This window comes from Hypanus sabinus, chromosome 17, assembly GCF_030144855.1.
Source record: "Hypanus sabinus isolate sHypSab1 chromosome 17, sHypSab1.hap1, whole genome shotgun sequence".
Lineage (NCBI taxonomy): Eukaryota > Metazoa > Chordata > Chondrichthyes > Myliobatiformes > Dasyatidae > Hypanus > Hypanus sabinus.
In genome coordinates, this window is record NC_082722.1 from 61,213,446 (window position 1) to 61,234,781 (window position 21,336).

A 21,336-nucleotide genomic window follows, 5' to 3' on the forward strand; every position below is an offset into this window, starting at 1 on the left:
AAGTTTAATTACATCCTTCCATTTTGTTCCTTGAATAGTTGAAGAAGTGGGGCATGAGAGCACGTTTAATTGCAATTGTGTAATGTAATATATTAAGGTTTTAAGGGATGAGAGGTGATAAAGAATAGGAACAAAGGGAAATCTGCAGAAGCTGGAAATTCAAACAACACACAAAATGCTGGAGGAATGCAGCAGGCCAGGCAGCATCTATAGAAAGAAGTACGGTCAATGTTTCCGGCCAAGAGATATTTTTGCGTTTGAGGGAAATTTGTGGATAACTGGTGGAAAGATCAGGTGCACTCACTACATGTTAAATCGTATGCCTTTGTGCTGTACATTCAGATTCAAGGTTCACACAAATGATTTTTAAAGTATTACATCTGTGGGGTTGCCTAAATTAATTTACGAGCTTGACTAATTTAAAACAAAAGAATTGTTAATGCTAATTAAATCAGGCTACCTCATTTGGGTGACTGAAACTGACTCAATGTGCAGAAATATCTCATCACTGTTGTAGTAAATTCTCCTTGTAGATTAAAGAGAAAATCTCAAAAGAAGCTACTGACATTTTAGATATAGGCATGGGTGATTTAAGATGAACAGGTGTTCCACAGTAAAGTGTAAATTTGAGCAAATTGATACATGTTACATGATGCAGACCATAATTTTGTTCTCTCCCCTAATAAAAAAAGCTATGAGTTTATCTACAACAGTTATGAAAACACAAGCAGGGCAAGATTTACAAATGGGAGATATACAGATATTCAAGACTTTGAATCTGTCGCTGAGTAGAGCAAGACCTATCCAGGAGTGGTTGTAGAATGGATGGTTATTGACTGAAGGATTTGTTTCTCTGAGCAGAACTTTTGAGCTGTTTCTAATTTCTCAAAAGTATGAATATTCTCGTGTTCATTCAAAGGATATTTGTAGAGGTGACTGAATTGAGTTTCAGCCTATCATTCAGTCTTGGGTGAATTCTGAGTGTTTAGTCTGAATTTATTCTTAGTATTGATGTTATGTTTTGATGCCGTAGATTTTGCTAGACTTTTTGAATACCTTTCAGAGTTAACCACTTGTATATGGAACTGGAGTCGAGTATAATTACTGTATAACAACTAAGAACGGCCAGTTGCTGTTCTGAAAAAGTTGGTAGTAGCTCAGTACCTATATTATAAGTATTTCTTTTACTAGACATCTCTGTGCGATTTTTTTTTTTCTTTCTCTCTCTCTTTCTCAATGTTTGAATAATTTCAATTCCCCGATTGCTGTGATGTCGGATTCTTTATACTTCTGAATTATTATGCTAGGTCTCTAGTCCTGTAAATTGACACTGTCTCTATTCCCAACTCCATTGTGGACGTGCTGAATGAAGGCACATCCGCCCTCTTCTGTTCTTATCTATCTATTTCACACTAGGGTAGAGCCAGTAATGGATTCTGTTTTTGCCACTGCATGAATATATACAAATGTACTAAGGGTGCTTCAGAAAAATTAGATGTATTATGGTCAAAATTGGTTAGAAATAAATAAATATTGAATTTGCTCTTTGAACCTAACATAGGATTAAAATGTATTCTCAGATGGAGACATTTGCTGATTTGTGAGAAATAGGGTTGAACTGGAGCTAATTTAGAAATCTTTCTGAGAACTGGCACTGTTTTTGTGTTGCATGATTCTGTTAGTCATCCACTTTATCATTGAAAGTATCTGGTTGTTAATCGGCCAATGAAAATGAGTGATTGTTATAGGCCATAATTAGCTGGAATGACAGGAATGCAGTTCCACAAGTGAGTTGTTCACTTTTTCCCAATTAAACAAATATTTAGCATTATTACAAATCTGCTACTAGATATTTAAGGCATTCAAAAATACCTCAACTGTTTTATATTTTCCTTAGGTCCGTCGTTTACCAGCAAAGCTCCAAGGAATCTGCCACCCTCCAGCTATTCTTCTCACTGCAGCTTGATATACAGTCTGAGAAGATTCGTACAGTTCAGGATGCTCTGGAAATTTTGGTGGCCAGGGAGTCTGTTCAGGGATACACCACTAAAACCAAGCAAGAAGTATGTGCCAGTAAATAAAATGGATTTCAAATACAAGTAGAAACTATTTGTTAATTACATTTTTATTTAAAGTAAGCTTTATTGTGTATGCTAATACCAGAGCATTAAAACAGTGTATTTCTGAATTACAAGCATTAAATCTTAAAATATTAGAATTTGTTTTACTTGTATGTGCGTGCAAACACGCACACACACTCTTCAATTATGTGTATGTAAGTGCGTTCTTCAGCGGTATACCCTATGGCAAAATTGCCAGCATTTAAAAAAATATTAACCTACACATTTAGTCACTTTAATATCAAACCATTTAAAATGCCATAGGGAACTGCCTACATATTATTGTGAGCGTAGAAACATCACCAATTTTGTGTAGACCATTTTGGTTTCTTTAAATTCCTTCTTGTGACATGAAGGTTCAGTATTGATTGCCAGCAGCAATAAAGATTTTCTGATAAGTTTCCAAATCAGAAAGATGGATGACTTTCAGGGAAATCTGCAGATATGTAACCATTTGCAATTAATATAGATAATGGACATGGGAAGATAAGAGTACGCAGGTGTAGATAAGAGGTAAAGCTCATGCAAAATGGAAGAGCATGCAGAATTGATTATGGGTGTTAAGTGAAGCAACTGAAAGTATTTTTCTTCCCTATCCTGGTTTGATAGCCATCTTTTCCCCAATGTCCACTTCCCCTAATTTGTAACACATCTCCCTGTGTTGCATAGAGAAAAACCAACTTGCTATCAAGATGTCAGTGTGTTGGGTCAACCATCATTTTCGATTTGTACTGAATGCTTCTGGCCTTTTTTGTCAGCAGTGGAGTGTAGAACAACAGGAGTATTGAGTTCTGGTGTTAAGGTTTCTGACTGATTTGATGCTGCTGGAAATTGTGGAAAAAGCAGCATTGTGAATTTGTTGTTTTGTTCTTTCCCTTTCATTGAGAGGGTTCATTTCAGTTATGCATACCTTACAGAGAGATTGAAATATCTTTTCAATTGCGAACATCAAGCTGTAGATGTGACTCTGTATTTTGCACCAGTTAGGAAAAATGTGTTGGTGGTTTTGCATTGGAGTGGCATCATTTCACAGGATACAATAAGCTTATAAAGTAGATTTGACAGTAAGGAATGTAAATCGATCCAATACCCTGATGAATGTACAGTATAGTATTTTGTGAATATTAATTCAGTCATACTCATTCCTAACTTGCTTTTGCAGCTGATGTAATTTGATTTCCATTTGATTTTTCAGGTTGAGATATGTCGTCGTGTTACCTTGGAAGAATTGCCTCCTGTCCTTGTCCTGCATCTTAAGCGCTTTGTTTATGAAAAGACTGGGGGTTGCCAGAAACCAATCAAGAATATTGATTACCCTATTGATCTTGAAATAAGTAAAGGTAAGTGTAGTGTTAACATACAATAAACATAAAAAGTTGATTCTCTATTCTGCCGTTGAATGCTAAAATTTTAGTATGTGGAGAAAGGTCCCCAAACATTTGCCAGTTTTATTTTGGGCTTCACCAAAGCAGCAGTTTTGTGCAAGAGGGAATTCAATGTTCCCTCTAATTGTTTTAACAGCTACATGGACCAACCATTGAGCTGAAATTTTTTTCACAGGCTGAAAACTGCGCGGTACCTTAATGAAACATTATAGAAAAGAAAATTCCAGTTGTGTGGTAACAAATGCTATGTATGCAGAAACATCTTGGTTACTGTGCGGCCACACACGCGGGCAGCTTGGAGGAAACAGTGGAGTACACAGGTTTTAACAGTCTGTTAATTTAACAGTGAATTAATGCTTCATTATGTAGCTGGAGGTGACCACAGACTAAACTTATTATTTCACAAAGTGCTTGATTTCTATTATGACATTAATCTGACAATGCATTTATTAAATAAACGGTTCAATACAGAGCCAGAAAAGAGAATTCACTCTAGCTTCATCATAAGAGTTAGCTCCTTTCAGTGTCCCAGTCACATATTACACTCTGATTCTCACTTAAGTTACTGATTTTTTTGAAATGTGAACTCTGATTGCTGCACTTCCTTTGCTGATGTCTGCTTGAGTAATGTAGATGGGAGACCCTTGGGAGGTAAGGAAAACAACATAACTACAATGAATATAAGAATTAGACTAAATTGTTTCATTTAGATCATTAAATGGAGATAAAGATGATCTAAATTTTGGCTAGGATATGGGGAGACTGGGAAGTAATCTGTATATTTTAAATTATTTGCTCCAGATTGATCAATATTTAAAATATACTTAAATTTAATTTAAGGTCTTTGTAAATGTTGCCTTGGAACAGTTGCATTTTTGTAAGTCATGGTATTGAGCTTAAGTTGGTGCTGCCTTCAGGCAAGTGGAGAGTTACATTACATTTCTTTAAAATTGGTGGCAAGGGTTTGAGGTGACTGGGGGACAAGTCACTTGCTTCAGGGTGCTTGGGTTTAATAAATTTCTTTTCATTAGTGACTGCCTTGTGTTGCTGGTGAGCATTTGACCATAGTAATGCCAATGAATATCAAGAGAAAATGGTTAAACTGTCTTTTTGGAGATGGTCATCGGTCACCACTTCCGTTACTTGCTGCTAATTCAGCTTATGCCTGATAGTTGTCTTGGTCCTGCTGAATGCAGGTATTGAGTGCTTCAGTTGTTGAGAAATTGTGAATAGAATTGTGGAGTCATCAGTGAACATCCCTCCTCTGACCATATGATGGAATGAACATCATTGACGAAAAAGCCAAAAATAGTTAGGCCAAGAGCACTTGCACTGCAGTATCAGTCATCTTAATTTCTACGTGGTATAACTTAAGCCATTGAAGAGTTCCTTTTGACATCTGTTGATTTCAGTTTATACTAAACTGATTGAAGCCCTGCAGGTTTATTTCATTTAGTCATAAATGGTCTTTGGTAATCAAGCAAATAATGTTCAGAAGCTCTAAGAATATCCCCACAACCCCCTCTCTTCGACAACAGGAAGAATATTCTTGGAGGTGCCACATCCTGTAAGGTTTTCAATTTCCCATGCAATCACAACCAGGACTGCTAAGTTTTGATGTAATCATTTGCTTGTGAAATCTCCTGGTCTTGCCTACTGCTTGTATTTAGCGTGCATTGCATCTGTGCCAGGCTAATAACTCATAATTTTTTAGATATGCTTGCTATTGCCCCTGGCATGCCCATTTGAACTGCTGGGCATGTTAATGGTGGTACAATGAGCAATGCGGGGCCCCAAGATTGCAGATTGTGGTGGTACTGGTTACGGTTCCTGCTAATGGGTTATGTGTTATTGATGCCCATTGAACATGGTGGTGACTGGGCTGTGAAGATAGATTATTGTCTCTACAAGGACAGTGCAGTAGTCACTTCTAACGAAGTCATCATGGGCCGATACATCTGCCACAGGTGGATTAGTGAGGAGAAATTAAAGTACATTTATCCCTTGCATTGGTTTGCTTATTTTTGCCACAGACTCAGTCTGGTAGCTTTGTCCTGCAGGGTTTGGCTGGCTTGACTGTTGATGCTACCAACCCACTCTTGGTGAAGTTGAAATCCCTCAACTGGCGTACATTGCCCTTTTCCTACTTCTGGCATGCTTTCCAGGTGTTTATCCACAAAGGCGCTGTTTCGTAACAGGAGGAGGATGGTATATAGATAATCAGGAAGAGTTTTCCTCACTTGTATTTGTCCTAAAGCCATGAGACTTCATGCCCTCTATCGTCCATGTTGAGGATTCCAAGAACTATTCCTTCATGATTGTATGTTAGGCTTTTTCCCTCTGGTATATCGGTCCTGTCAGTGGGACCAGATGTACTTGTGTGTGATGGGGAATTCTGCTGTAATGTCTGTGTGACTATATTTGACTCTTCATACTAGTCTTAATAAACACCCGTCCCCAGATATATGTGAGGATGCTTTAAGAATCAGCTATTGGAGTGATTCTGAAGTCACAAATAGGCCAGAGCATATAACAACATAAATGAACAGAAAGGGTGCATTTTTACTGGTATTGTGATGATTACAATTAAAGTATTTTTTTTAATGTTATTCTTTTGTGCATTGAATAAACTTTTGAGACCTCACCATAACTAAAAGATTTGCCATTGTGGTTTTCTAGCTCTATAGTTAGCTGTTCTTAAAGCCCACTGAATTTTTTTTTGTTAATTTGTGAAGCGGAGGTTACTCCATTGAGATATAAATCTACATCTTCCAATGTTTATTTGTATTGACACTTTATTAAGTAAGCACTTGAAGGGGTATCCTTAGTGATATCAACTTTCATGAAGTGATAGTCTACATGTTTTGATACCCAGCTGAATTTACCCCATTGCATGGCCTTTTCCATAATATCCTTTATATTAAAAATTGGGTTGCTGTGAAACTAGTAAAGTATCATTTTACTAAAACTATTGCTTTCCTTGTAGATCTCCTTTCCCCTGGTGTGAAGAGTAAGATTTCCAAAGTCCAAAGAACCTATAGGCTCTTTGCAGGTATGTAATTTATTAAAATTGCCCATTCCTTCGCTTTTGCATTTGTAGTGATCATTGTAAGTATTTTAAAAGAAATAATGAAGCTATGGTATTCAATTAGTGCCAAGTTCCTGGTAGTGCTTGTTCACTTTGTGTTACTTGTCTGGTTTAGATTAGAATACTGTTTAGATAAAATAATGGTTTTGAGTTTTAAAAAGGAAGATTCATCAGATATACAGTTGGCCCTCCTTATCCACGAGGGATTGGTTCCAAAAAATGCAAATGCTCAAGTCCCTTATATAAAATGGCATAGTATTTGCATATAACCTACGCACATCCTCCTGTATACTTTAAATCATCTCTAGATTACTTATAATAACTAATATAATGTAATTAGTTATTATACTGTAACGTTTAGGGAATAACGACAAGAAAAAAGTCTGTACATGTTCAGTACAGATGCAACCATCGTAGCTCTTCTGGGAATGCTGATGCTGCCTCAGCATCAGCCAATCCCAATTCTCCCATGGTCTTTAAGTTCTTGAGGCTGTAGTGCTTTACATAGCTAGCCAGTCAACCATCCCTCACTAGCTTTAAACTCCTTCCTCTCGCTCACAACACAAGTAGCAAATGAACAAAACGCGAGGCAAACAATGCTCAATGAGTGCTGGAGAGAGAACTTCCAGTTTTTCCCAATCTGTATTTGGTTGAATCCGTGCATGAGGAACCCCTGGATAAGGAGGGCCGACTGTATTAACTTGCAGTTCTGAGAGATGATGTGAGGATACAATAAGCTTGAATGACTTCCTCTTTACTGAAGTTTAAAAATAAAATGGGATTGGACTGCCTTAGGTGATAAGACCATTTGAAAATACCAACTTGTAACTTTTTTTGTGATGGGACCTTATTTTTGAAGCCCTGTTGAAAAGATTCCAAGTACATCACCTGGAGTATAATATCCTGTCAAATTTAAAACAGCAAACCTAGCATTTAAAGTAACAGCTGTAAGTAGTTGGTGTACATTCCAGTACTAAGGACTTGGGACTTGATGTTAACAACTTATCTTGAGCTATCGTTTGCACATTTTAGAGGCTGGATGTTGATATTTTGTCCTTCCACTTTCAGTCCGGGTGTAGAAATTGTTAGCTGAAATGTTCAGCATGTATCAAATCTATGATGTTTCTTGGTTATGGTTAGATGGCAGATGCTCTTACATCATGGAAGTTGCACACATTGTCTTGTTCGCTCCTGTTAAAGTTTAATATAAATCCATCCTTAATTTACCAAGTATGCAAGGGAAGCAGTCTGAAAATTGTATGGGTTTGCAGGTACATAGCTGATTTGTGTTGCTACTTCATTCTGTCTAAACTGTTAAGTTTTGTTTGCTTGTAATCTAGTATAAATTTGAGACATTCTGTAGGCATCCTATAAAGTTTGAAATGTCTTGTATACCTTAACCTGACAAGTCTAAATCAGAAAATAGATGGCCTTTTCCGACTCTCCCTCCCCCAACCCCTTAATGAATTAGCATATCTAAATTCCTTAATCAATTACCTTTAGTCTTTCAAGAATATAGGACAGAGCTGTGGGTTTAAGACCATGTTTGGAGTTTTTTGTGCAGTATTGGTCCCTTTTCTTAAGGAAGGGTGAAAATTAAGTACTGTATACAGTGCATTGTAAAAGCATTCAGCCCCAACCCTTTGTTCACATAAATGGGTGTTACATCCAGGGATTTTGATCAATTTAACTGAGAATTTTTATTTGTGAATTACATGCTATGGCCCAAAGGCAGAAAAAAATGTAAAGTATGAGAATCTAAAAATTTAATACTGAAATTTCAGCAGTTCAAAAGCATTCATCTCCCTTTGCTGGGTACTTAATGAACCACCTATCTCAGCTGTTACTGCCAGTAGCCTTCTTGGACCTCTGCTGACCTGGGTGAAAGCTGGGTGGTAGCAGCGTGTTGAAGAAATGCTGAAGCACTGTTGGAATTTATACAGGGATTCCCCCCCCCCCCACACCCACTTTGGGGGTCGCAGGGTTTGTTGACAAAGCTAGCATTAAAAGCTGATATTAAATTGCTTTTGTGAAGATAGATGTGAATGCTATGCTGCCTTGAGCTACAGCATTTTATGTGCTGCAGCTACTCCCAAACTACTGTTTATTAAGGAAGTTCTGGGATCTAAAACCAGTGACAATAGTTATAAGTAGGGTGGTGTGTCACTGGAGGAGAGCCTACAAATAGTAGTTTTCTTGTGTTCCTGGAAGCCTTGTTTCTTGAAGAAGTTATGAGTTCCAGAAGGAGTAACCTTGATGAGCAACTGCAGTGCATTCTCTTGATAAGACTGGTTACAGGCACTGTGTAACCGACAGGGTGTTAGCATTTTACATGTAGGTGATGTGCTTCTTGGGAGAGAAACACAGAAAATGCTGGAATACTCTGCACATCAGGAAACATCTGTGGAGAGAGAAATTGTGTTACCATTTCGGATCAAAGATCCCTTATCAGAATCTGAGTAATGGACTGGTGTTGGGTAGAAGGTAAAACTAGTTTTACAGGAATCCAAGTCTGAAGTGTGTCAGATTCTCATGGTGGCCTGGTGCATTATCAAGCACCAAGGATGCTTTTGGGTTCAGGGTCATGCTCTTCACAATACTGCTTCACAGTTGGACAAATTGTGAAACAAACCAGTTTTCGAAAATATCAATCATCACCCAGGCTTTCTTGTTTGATTTCCAGGTCACTGGTAGATTTAACTTTAGAATGCCTTCATTGCTTGTTTCAGAGTGATGCACAAACATAGGCTTGAACTTGGTTACTTTTGTCATTGCCCTCTAGCAAGAGAGTTAACCAGTCCTTTGCAGCCTTGAACCCAGAATCAAGAAATGAAAGTACAAAAAGCCATTCTTTTCCAAAATAAGTCTGTTTGTCCACAAATTATCCTTTTATCTTGTATTCATTTTTTATAATCGAATAACCGTGTTGTAACAAATCAGTACTATGCCGGCTAGAGTTATATGGGATCTGAGTGTATATAAAAGATGTGACTAGTGCACATGGTGGAAAAAATTCTGGGAAGGCAGGAGATGAACTGGAATGAGAGTTGAAATGATAAAGTATCCATTTGGAATGAAGAGAACCAAAAAAATGTTGATGCCTTGCCAACAGTGTTATAATGGGATTTTATGAATATTTTTAATTTCCAGTGACTTAGGTTTGTTGAAGAGGCATTAATTTCAAATGTTAATATGAAAATTTACATTTTCTTGCCAATCACCACTCCACAGCTTATGGAAATTAATTGTGCTATTAAGAGGGGTGATTGATAAGTTTGTGGCCTAAGATAGAAGGAGTCAATTTTAGAAAACCTAACACCTTTATTTTTCGACATAGTCCCCTCCTACATTTACACGCTTAGTCCAGCGGTCGTGGAGCATATGGATCTTGGACCTCCAGAAGCAAGGGCAATTGATAAGTTCGTGGCCTAAGGCAGAAGGAGACGAGTTATACAGCTCCCATTACATGCACATGCATATCAACTCTTTGAGTGATTATGCAGAAAGTTTGGAGTTAATAACTCATCTGGAGTGATAAGTTCTTAGCCTGAGGTAGAAGGAGATGAGTTATTAACTTCCATGGTAGGTCTTACACAGTGAACAGTTGGGTTCTGAGAAGTATAAAGTGAACACTTGGGCTCTGAGAAGTATAGTAGAACAAAGGGATATGGGAATACAACTCCATAATTCGTTGAAAGTGGAGTCATAGATAGGGGTGTAAAGAAAGCTTTTAGTATATTGACTTTGATATGGCAAAGTATTGAGTACAGGAGATGGGATATTGAAGTTGTACAAGATGTTGGTGAACTCTAATTTGCATTCTTGTGTGTACTTTTAGTCACTTAACCACAGGAAAAAAGGTTGAAAGAGTACAGAGAAAATTTATAAGGATGTTGCTGGATCTGGGGGACCTGAGTTATAAGGAATAATTGAATAGGCTAAGACTTTTTCCTTGGAATGTAGGTGGAAAGGAGATTTGATAGAGGTACAGGTGGCCCCCGTTTTTCAAACGTTCACTTTACGACAGCTTGCTGTTACAAAAAACCTACATTAGTACCTGTTTTTGCTTTTACGAAAAAGACCCCTGCTTTATACATGCCCTGAGAACGACTACCATGACCACGAAGCCCTGTGCAGGCAGTTGTGTGTGTACGTGCCGATTTTTTTTTTCCCTCTCCAAATCGACTTTAGCTTGCTGACTTCCCGATTCTGATAAGCGAAATTGTACCATACATACAATATTTCTACTTTATATAGGCTGTACATTTATCATATAATTCCTGCTTGTACTATATGTTCGTGTTATTTTAGGTTTTATGTGTTATTTGGTATGATTTGGTAGGTTATTTTTTGGGTCTGAGAACACAGAAATTTTTCCCATATAAGTTAATAGTAATTGTTTCTTCGCTTTATGACATTTCGGCTTACAAAAGGTTTCATAGGAATGCTCTACCTTTGGATAGCGGTGTAAACCTGTATACAAAATTATGAGGGGTATAGATAGGGTAAATGAAAGCAGACTTTTTCCACTGGGGTCCAGAGGGCATGGGTTAAGGGTAAAAGGTGAAAAGCTTCTGGGGAACGTGAGGGGAAGCTATTTCTCCAGAACATTGTGAGACTGTGGAATAAGCTGTCAGCATGAGAAGCTTGGATTGGTACATGGTTGGTAGGGTTATGGAAGAATATGGTCCCAGTGCAGATCAGTGGGAGTAGGCAGTTTAAGTAGTTTGGTGTTGACTAGATGGGCTGAAAAGCCTGTTTCTGTGCTATACTTTTCCATGACTGTGACTCTAACTGAAGATCTTATAATATTAACTCTATCTGGATTTAAGAAAAAAAGAGACTCTGTCTCATCATAAACAAGAGAAGATCTGCAGGTGCTGGAAATCCAAGCAACATACACAAAATGCTGGAGAAACTCAGCAGGTCAGGCAGCACCTATTGAAAAGATTAGTGAAGTTTTGAGCTGAAATCCTTCATTAGGACTTTAGTCTTTTCCATAGATGCTGCCTGGCCTGCTGAGTTCTCCCAGCATTTTGTGTGTGTTGCTGTCTCATCATTTCCATTTTAAGATTTAATGTAACTTGACTTTTAGTTAAACGTATATTCAATATTTTTGATTGAATCTTAACAATCGGTTTGAAAGTTGCTGAAAATTTTCAGTATTGCAACTTCTGTAAAAGTTTTACATGCAGCAGCAAACTGCATTACAGAATGCTTAATACTCATGCTGAAGTACAGGTATATCTTTCATGTTTTAAATCTGAAAGACATGGTCATGTGTAATTTCTCAAAATTGCATTGTCAATTTGAATGACTTATGCAGAGTTATAATAAATCAGATAAATTTTATTAACAATGTTAGATTCATTCTACAATGAATTTGGGAGTTTTCCACTATTTTAAATAAGCAAGTGTGATCCTGGTACCATTTTTGGCCCAGAATGGGCATGTTTTCTGGAACATAATAATATGCATATAGTATTACCATTATAGATTGCAAAATGTTGGCAGCTTTGTGTGCTGTATCTTGTTATCTTTATTGGGAAGAGGTTGTATCAAAATGGAGAAGCAAATTGTATGTGTTGAGGTAAAATTTAGAATTTATTATGAATTCAAGAAATTTCTCTTCATAAGCATTTGACTTCATGTAACAAAGGATTTTAAACATCATTGCATGAGTTGATCATATGTAAATATTTCGCTCAGATTCTTACATATAAAAATCTCTGGTTCTGTTATCCCTTAAATGATGTCATTGGTAAGATGAAAACTGCTAACATCCACCTAGAGTATTCTGAAGTTATGTTAATATACTAGATACTTCAAACAAGAACCAGCCTTCAGTTCTTAATGGAAATTGTAAATTGCAAGCAGTTAATTGAAGTTAAAAATAAACCTTTGCAAATAAACAAAATTCAAAGTAAATACTAAGTACAAATATGTCATCATATACAATGCTGTGATTCGTTTTCTTGCTGGAGTACACAGTAAATCCACTAGCCATAATATAATCAGTAAAAGACCACAACAACAAGGCAGACAACCAATGTGCAGAAGACAGTAAATTGTGCAAATACAAAAAGTAAGAAATAATAATAAATATCGAGAATATGAGATGAAGGGTCCTTGAAAGTGAGCCCATAGATTGTGGGAACAGTTCAGTGATGGGACAAGCTGAGTGAAGTTATCCCTCCTAGTTCAAGAGCTTGGTGTGTCCTGGACCTGGTGGTGTGAGTCCTGAAGCTTCTTTGTCACCTTTCTGATGGCAACAGTGAGAAGAGAATGCATCCTGTAGGACACCATCTTGGTGTAGCTGTTAGCAAAATGCTATTAGAGCTTGAGGTATTGGACTTCACATTTCTGTTCCAACGTGATCTGTACTAAGTACATTCTCACCGTGTATGTGTGAGTTTCCTCCAGGTGCTCCAGTTTCCTACAATGAAGGTGTATTAGTTGATTGGTTATTTTAAGTTGTCTCATGGTTAGGCTAGGGTTAAATCGCAACATAGCTTGGAGAGCCTATTCTGGTTGCATCTCTAAAATTTTAAAAACTAAAATAAAGCCAATTAAAACTAAATTTTACATTCATGTAAAATTACTGTAATTTTCAACCTGCTTTCTATTAATTGGCTTGCTTGCTGCTTTAGCTTTCGCCAAGGTGAATTTTGCTGGGATTTGGTTTTCAATAGAGTAGTGCCAACTTTTAATTGGCTTATTAGTTTTGTGTGTGTAAAAAAAAAAAATCAATCTGTGTTTAGATGGATTTCTTGCACCTTGAAAACTCCTACAGTGATATTAAGAAAAAAATCATTACCCATGGCACTCATCAAGCATTTGTCCTGAAGTAATTATTGGACCGTAATGTAGAATGCCCCATTTTGTTCAGTTACTTTGTCATAAGCCCGATGGTAATATCCTTTAATTCTGCAAAAATTGTTCCATGTTGCTACTTAATGAAATGTGGGGGAGGGATGGGAACAGAAAATTATGAAAATGTTTAGCTGATTGGGCAGCATCTATTGATCAGAAAAGCAAATCAGCTTTCAGTTCGACAGTCTAAAATTAGGAAGTTTTAAACTGTACATATTGTAAGTTGTAGTTAAGGCTGAAGAGTAAGGAGGTCAACCTGTATGGATGACAGGTTGATAAAGACATTGTTATATGATTGGTGTATGTACTGTAGAAGGGATGGAAGGAAAGGGGAAATGTACTTGAATTGTGTGAGTTGCCCCTTGCGGTGGTAAATGTTTAGAAAATTTAGTGAATAAAGGACGCTTTATTCAGATTATTTAGCTCCATTTTAGTACTTGCATGCAGTGGCTTAGTGGAATTTGCAAACAACTTTTTATTGTTAAATTGTGGATTTGGCTGAATATATTTAGAAGCAAAAATATTTGAATCAAAATCTGATTAAAAGGTGTTTTTTACGTTTAAATGTCTTTTTTGGTGTACGTGGAATCTTACTACAATTTTATAATAAGGGATAAAGTGTCCTGTAAACACTGCAAACCGCAGGGAAAGAAACAGTACTGTACTTTAGTACAGAACTCTATCTTGCATGTGCGTCATAGCAGCTGGTTGCTATGGAATTGTCATGACTGCAAATCAGTGACAGCTTCTGGGGTGAGTCAGTGGTCTATTTGGTCTTTGTATTGATCTCAACCACTAGATAACTTCATAAATCCATATTATTTATGAAAGTAAAAAGTGAAAACTATAACCATGTTACATTTGTTTTTGCAATAACAGAACTTTGATTCCTCTTCAAAGTAATTTGAATTACTTTTTACCATGCTGTGCTGCGTTATTTTGTTTCTTCTATTCCTTTTGTGGTTTGTCTCTTTTTTTTGAAGACTTTTCTATCTAATAGAATGGTATTAGAAGAGAGGTTGGCTATTTTTTTGGAGCATTTACAAATTATATTGAGGTGCCTTCTGTTTTGAGCATAAAGGTTAATCAAACTTTGCGGGAAAGTTAGTACATAATTTTAAAGTGTTTGTATGTCTGTCTTTAAATATGGTGATCCAACATGCAAACTGTCTGCAAGGTGGTTTGGACATGGGTAATACCAGCACACTGGTTGCCATTAAATTCCTTTAGTTACAGCAGTTTGTAAAGTAAATGCACAGACAGACTGTTGATGCTCTCTAGCCAGGGTAAATCTTATCCACCGCAGGTCAAACCTAACTAAGTGTACAAACATTGAAATAATCTAATTAATTCTGGTTGGGTCACCTAGGATATTTTTGTTATGAAATAATTGCTTCAAAAATTAAAAAGCTCAATATAATTTCATTTTTGGTTTTTGAATTAGCCATTGCAATATCTTCAGTTTACAAAATGCACTTGAAATGCTGGGTAAAATGCTGTACAAATGTATCTTTGAGTACAATCAACTATCTGGACCAAAACTAGCATTTAACAAGTGATTGAATAAGATCTTAAAATTTTTCACTTTTATTAACAATATTTAACCAATATTTTTATTAACCATTCTTAGTATAATTTACATCTTTTTTTATCTCACAACTAATTGGCTTGAATTAATATATTTTGGGCTCAGAGATCTGACAACAAACATATGCCCCAAACCAATGCATTACAGATGTGAGGGCATTCTTCAGTGACGCTTCTAAATTATGTACTAATGGTAGGAATTTTCTCCCCTTTGTTTAAATATAATTTATTTCTATTACTACCTGAACATCTGGGATTCTTGTCTATAGCTACTTACCTGAGCTATAACCAAAATTAATTATGCTCATTACGGTGGGTTTTTCTACCACTTACATAAAAGAAAGTCATTTACTGTTTGTGAAAGATAGAAATATCAGCAAAAGGTTATTTACTGTTGTTTTGTTGAAAGTTACATAAAAGGCTGTCATATTGGCTTTAGTATCTCACAGTTTTTCTTTCTTTTTCAGTTGTCTATCACCATGGAAACAGTGCAACTGGTGGACATTACACTACCGATGTCTTCCACATTGGTCTGAATGGCTGGCTACGCATTGATGACCAGATAGTTAAAGTGATAAATCAGTACCAGGTTGTGAAGCCCTCTCCTGAACGTACAGCCTACCTCCTGTACTACCGCCGTGTTGATCTGCTGTGAACTGTCACTGCTGTGTTGCTCCAGCATCTTGCTTCCCAGAGCACCAAGTGACAGATAAAAACCCTCCCCTCCCTCATTGCAACTTTCCAAATCCACTTCCAGAAATTTCAGATTAAAGCATTTAATTGGGAAAAACTTTTGAGATGTGCACCAGCAGCAAATCTTGTAGATTTATGTCTATACGTGACATCTTTCATAACACTTAATTCCATTCATTTCAATCACGGATGATGTTTTTTTTTGCTTTTGTTAATAGGTAACACTTCAGCCCATGATTTTGGGGGAGGGACAAGTGTTCCATTGTACTGAATGCTTTGGTGTTTTGATGAGAAAAACTTGTGTGTGATTACTGGATGTTGAGTAGCATTAGTACGCTGACAGTTTAAAGAAAATGCTAATGAAAAAGCTTAAAATTGCATGTTAAAAATTACATGCAAATTCACATTTGAGGTTGAAATGTTGAGTCTCCGTAGATGGGTGATCGTAACTTTGCTGCAGTTACAAAGACTTCTGATTGCAATTATGCTTCTGTGTACACAATTGAAACTTGATAAAAAAAAAATGATTGATATAATTCCATTAACAGTTCAGTCTGGCTTTGTTTACTTTCTGTGGTTTTGCTCTTCTCTAATTGTTAAAATGGAACTGTACACAATTTAGTGATATTTATAGAAAAATTGAGCTTTATTGCCCATTAGTTAATAAATTCATCACAAGCTCTTTACATAACCTTTTGGGACCTGCATTGGGTGCACAGTCACAATGGAACATTGAATTAAGAACTTCCTCTTTTTCAACTATTCTGTATTGATATACAGAAAGCGATGAACTTCAACACCTTGAGTTCTAGCATTATATGATAGTTATTGTTTCAGAAACATCAAATGGGTCAACTTTGGATTTTGATTTGCCACAGAGCTGTAACTAAAGATTTTCCTATGAAATGTTCTGGTTCTAAGGAAATAATAGTTTTCTTTTGCTTATTATAACATTCTTACAAACTTGCAGTTAATTGGCAACTCATTCCACTGTTGATTGCTGCACAACCGCTTTATAACTTTACCAACATGCTCACATGACAGTCAAATAGACTGCTTGTTTGGTTCAGTGAATTGTTACCACCTGTCCAATAAGCTAGTAATTGTCTTATCCTAAAAGTCCTCATTTTTGCCATATTTTCCATGATTAACAGTTGAAATGTAATTAATTTTTTAATGAACTGGATTCATTTTACTGCCGAAAGAAATTAAATTTCTGAGCCATTAGACCATGGCAAGTACTTCGTTATTAGTATTGAGGATACAGGTTTTCTTTTGGTGTGGAAGGTGACTGGTGTTGGGGATTGGTCTCTTTTTAAAACCTTTTTCCATATTTGGTTGTCAGGGATTGATAAAGTATCTGCAAGTTTTGCTTAAAGACATGTTTAGTTCCTATATGCAAAGATTTATTTTCCTGACCTTTTTATGTATTCAGTCATTGGAATCTCTAACTTGTGCATTCCCTATTGAAACCTTTCCCCACTACTATGAGATCCATTCTTAGATGACCAAACATGGTTGACATTTTAACGTGAGATATTTTCAGAGCTTTTTAAGAACTATACTTGCGTGGTAACCAAATGATTTGCTTTTAGATTCTGTGAACTTGATCTTACAATTTGTTGTCTTGCAGAAGAAACTACCTTGAATAAAAGTCTATTACTATGGAACATTGTAGTGTCTAATCTATTTTACCAAGGTCCCTATATTTTATGCTCAAGTCCTCATTTATATAATGTCCTTTTTATCCAAGTGATGGTTAAAAAAAAGTTCCATATTTGCAGTACCTGGTGCTTGCTATTTTAACACCTAAATCCTGCAAATGTTACAATAAATTCATTTGCAACTTTTTTAAAACCTTTCCTTGGGTTGAAATGTGTGGTTAATAATAAATCTGAAGGCTGACTAAGCATAAGGACAGAACATGCTGGAAGCACAGCTGTTATCTTCAAAGAGATAACATGTTTTCTTATCTCTTCCTCAGCTCCTCTGTAACTTAAAGCTATCTTGTTTTACCCCCCTCTTTTGCAGTTCTGACAAAGGACCTTCACTGAAGCACAGACTGTTTCTTTTCATAGATGCTAACTGATCTGAATGTACCAAACATTTTGTTTTAGTTCAGATTTCTAACATCTACAGTTAGAATTTCCATCAAATAGTATTAAAGCCACAGAAAGCTGTACAATATTGATAGCAAGAAATGTATGCCTTCCTTTTACTATAACTTACTGTACTATAAACTATTTATCAAGTGGTATGAATGATCAGATTTCTGAAGTTTTACTAACAATGTGCAATGTTAATCACACAGTCTGGGGTGGTTCATTATGGTACCAACTCAGATTTACCTATTGACACAGATGTGGAGTTTGTGAAACATTCCCATGTGGAGAAACAGCTGATAAAGCATGAAGTCTTCAATTAGACTCTGTTCTTGTACCACAAAAAACACCTCCACAGCACTGGTTTGCTTTAGGTAGTTTTGGCTGCTCAGTGGCATTGGATAACTTGGGTGTTGGTGGGGGAGTGACATGTTTATTTTTATGCTTTGCTTGGTTTATTTTGGTGGATTGAAATGAAGTAAAACACTCTGTCTGATAGGCAACTACCAGTCTGCATGGATCATAATTATCTGGTGACAGCACAGAACTTCATTCATAAAATTAACAGTTCTTAGGGCAATGTGTGGTTTAGCTCTGTAGTCCAGAAGCCAGTCCTTCAGGAAACAACAAATTGTTTTGAATTAAACTAGTTATAGAAATGTAATTTTCTCCTCAGGAGCCAAATTGTTACTGGGTCTGATTTTTTTCATGGTGACTTTTTTTTAGATAAGATGAAAGATGAGGGAGATTCTCATCTTGCCATTTTATAAAGCAGTAAAATTAAGTAAAATTTTACTGAGAAGAATGATTTGAAATACTCATTTCTGCAACTAAATTATTCAGAAATAATTTGAAAAGATATGATTTAGTGGATTTGCCTATGATCCTTACTGAGGTCACTTGCCATTATGAAAGCTTAACTTCGGCTGTGTCGGGATCACATCACAAATTTGAAATCGGGGTGGTGCATTTTGAGTTACTCTGGTCCATAAATACGCTATACCTTTATCTTGCTGAGCAATGTAACATTTACTCAAATACACAATGTTATGTTTTTCATTCTTAGCCATTATATACGAGACACTAAACAGTATTAACTTTCACACTTTAAAAAAAAAATCCTTCGACGAAGATCCCAAAAGCCGTTGAACTGTTTAGCTTTTATTGTCGTAATCTGAAGCAATAAGTGCTATAAGAACACAGTAAGATAGGACCAGGCCACCACATCCCTCGATCAATATCATCATGGATGATCAATGGAAGCTTTAACTCATGGCGTTGCCCATAATCCTCACATCCTTAATCTTTGAGCTATTTGTCTTCATTTTAAATATATCCAATGATCTGCTTTCCACCACTCCATAGAGAATTCCAGAGATTCACTACTATTTGAGAAGAAATTGCTATGCACCTCAGTATTAAATGACCAGCCCTTAGAAGGTATGGCTCTTAGTCCTTGACTCTCTCACTAGATAATACACCTCAATATATAGCCTGTTGAACACCTTTAAGATCTTAAATAAGGTCACCTTTTCTAAACACTAAAGTATATAGACCCATGTTGTATAGGCAGCTGACATTCCAGGATACAGTCTTGTGATTCTCCTGTGGACTGCCTCCAAAACAATTGCATCTGTTAATGTAAGGGATCAAAACTGCACTATACTATGAAGTGGAGATGTGAGACTGCAAGTGCAAAGGAGTTGGAGGAGCTCAGTGAGTCAAGCAGCACCTATGGAGGGAAATAGCCAGTAAACATGGTGGGAGAAGGGGTGGAGCAAGAGATGGCAGGTGATGGGCGAATCCAGGTGACGGAGGGAGAGAGGCTGGAAATAATGTAAGAAGTTGGGAGATAAGTGGATGTGACAAAGGACTGAAAGGTGGAAAGTGGAAGGGATTCTGGAAGAAAATGTGGAGGGGAATTTAACAAATGTGTGGGTGATTGAGAGCAGAGGAGGTGAAGGAAATGAGTGAGGGATGTCGGGTAGGGGGGGGGGGCGGGGAAGGACAGCAGTGAGTAGTTAGCCAAAGAGAGGACTTGATGTTCCTACTGTCAGTTTGGAGGCTACCAAGGCAGAATATGAGGAGCTGTTCCTCTAATCTGCTGCAAGCCAGCAAGCTTTGACCCCCCTTCACCCCATCCAGATGTAATGGGGAGTGCCTCTAGTCCTTACCTAACACTGCACAAGCCTAAACATCCAGCATATTCTCTGCAAATTCTACTCTAAAATACTGCACCACCATACCAAGCATATTTAGCACCCCCACCCACCCTCCTACCTTCCAGGAACTTATTTCTGTAACCATGCTAAGTGTTAAACCTGTTCACTGCCAGTTAGGGCCCCAAAACTCTCCTTCCAGGCATAGTATCCTTCCCAAGTGAATCCAGCCCCCTCTAAGACCCAAAGCAGATCAGGGCAATAGCTTTGTCAAGCGTCTTCCCTCCATCTGCCACACTAGCTGGAATCTCCCAGTGGCCAGCTTCACATTAAAGGGTCTGTCCATGTGATGCTCAGCTAAGGCTAGGCACAGATTAGGGGAGCAGCAACACCTCATCCACAGCAGTCATGAACCTCGTGGAATGAACATTGATATCTCTAACTTCCAGTGACCACTTGTTTTTCTCCATCTTCTCCCCACCCCCCAAATCCCCCTGATCCCCTCTGCCTATTGCCCTCATTTCCTACAATACCATAGGTTCTTGAGTTATGCACCAGCTTCTTAAGTGGCATCCTGTCAAAATCCAGATGGAAATCCAACATGCGATCTTTACAGGTTCAAACTTGTCACATCTTTGACGAAATTAAGCACATTTTTCATATATTATTGACCTTTCATCAAATTATGTTGATTAGGTTTCATTGTATTCTTTCCTAAATGATTGTTCTTTCTTCTTTAAAATATGTAGCAAGTTGGATGATAACAAAAAAAATTGTTGATTACAGCCATCAATAAATACTTTGGTGTTACCTATTCTCGATATAAGTAACAACTTTATAGTTATAAAGGATTTATAGTTTATAGAGGGTTAGCAACTTTATAGTTGCTGCTCTGAAAAAAATCCTTCCACAATTCAAATCTTGATGCCCAGGGCTAGTACAGCAGGCACCCCCAGGAAATATCAACAAATGCCTCTCCGCCCTGATTTGGAAGTATATGGTCATTACTTCATTGTCAATGGATGCTTACCCTTGAGAAAAGGGTCATCAAAAGTAATTGGTTCAAAAAGGCCACTCACCATCTCTCAAGGACAATTACAGATGTGTAATAAATCTTGACATTGACATTAATTGTGGAAATTGAATATCCCAGATATTAAGTTTGTTCAAAGATAAGTAAGCAAAACGATTTTGTAATTCTGACTTGCATTCTTTCACCCATCATCTCCGTTTGCTACTGAAGTGCACTCATATAAAATGCAATAAAACTGAGGTTTGTCACAAGAATGTAATATTTTAATGTTTACTTTCAAAACTGCATCTTGATTT

The 21,336-nt window shown here is 37.0% G+C and overlaps 1 protein-coding gene across 1 annotated transcript in view; it reads left to right on the plus strand.

Annotated features, from left to right (window-relative positions):
• usp10 (ubiquitin specific peptidase 10) overlaps positions 1-17,416 on the plus strand; it is a 57,952-nt gene extending 40,536 nt beyond the window's left edge. Inside the window, exons 11-14 of the mRNA XM_059993178.1 lie at positions 1,898-2,063; positions 3,316-3,460; positions 6,492-6,557; positions 15,521-17,416. Coding sequence (XP_059849161.1) covers positions 1,898-2,063; positions 3,316-3,460; positions 6,492-6,557; positions 15,521-15,708 — 565 coding nt within the window. The 3' untranslated portion in view covers positions 15,709-17,416. The remainder of the gene's footprint in view (positions 1-1,897; positions 2,064-3,315; positions 3,461-6,491; positions 6,558-15,520) is intronic.
• The last annotated feature ends 3,920 nt before the right edge of the window (positions 17,417-21,336 follow it).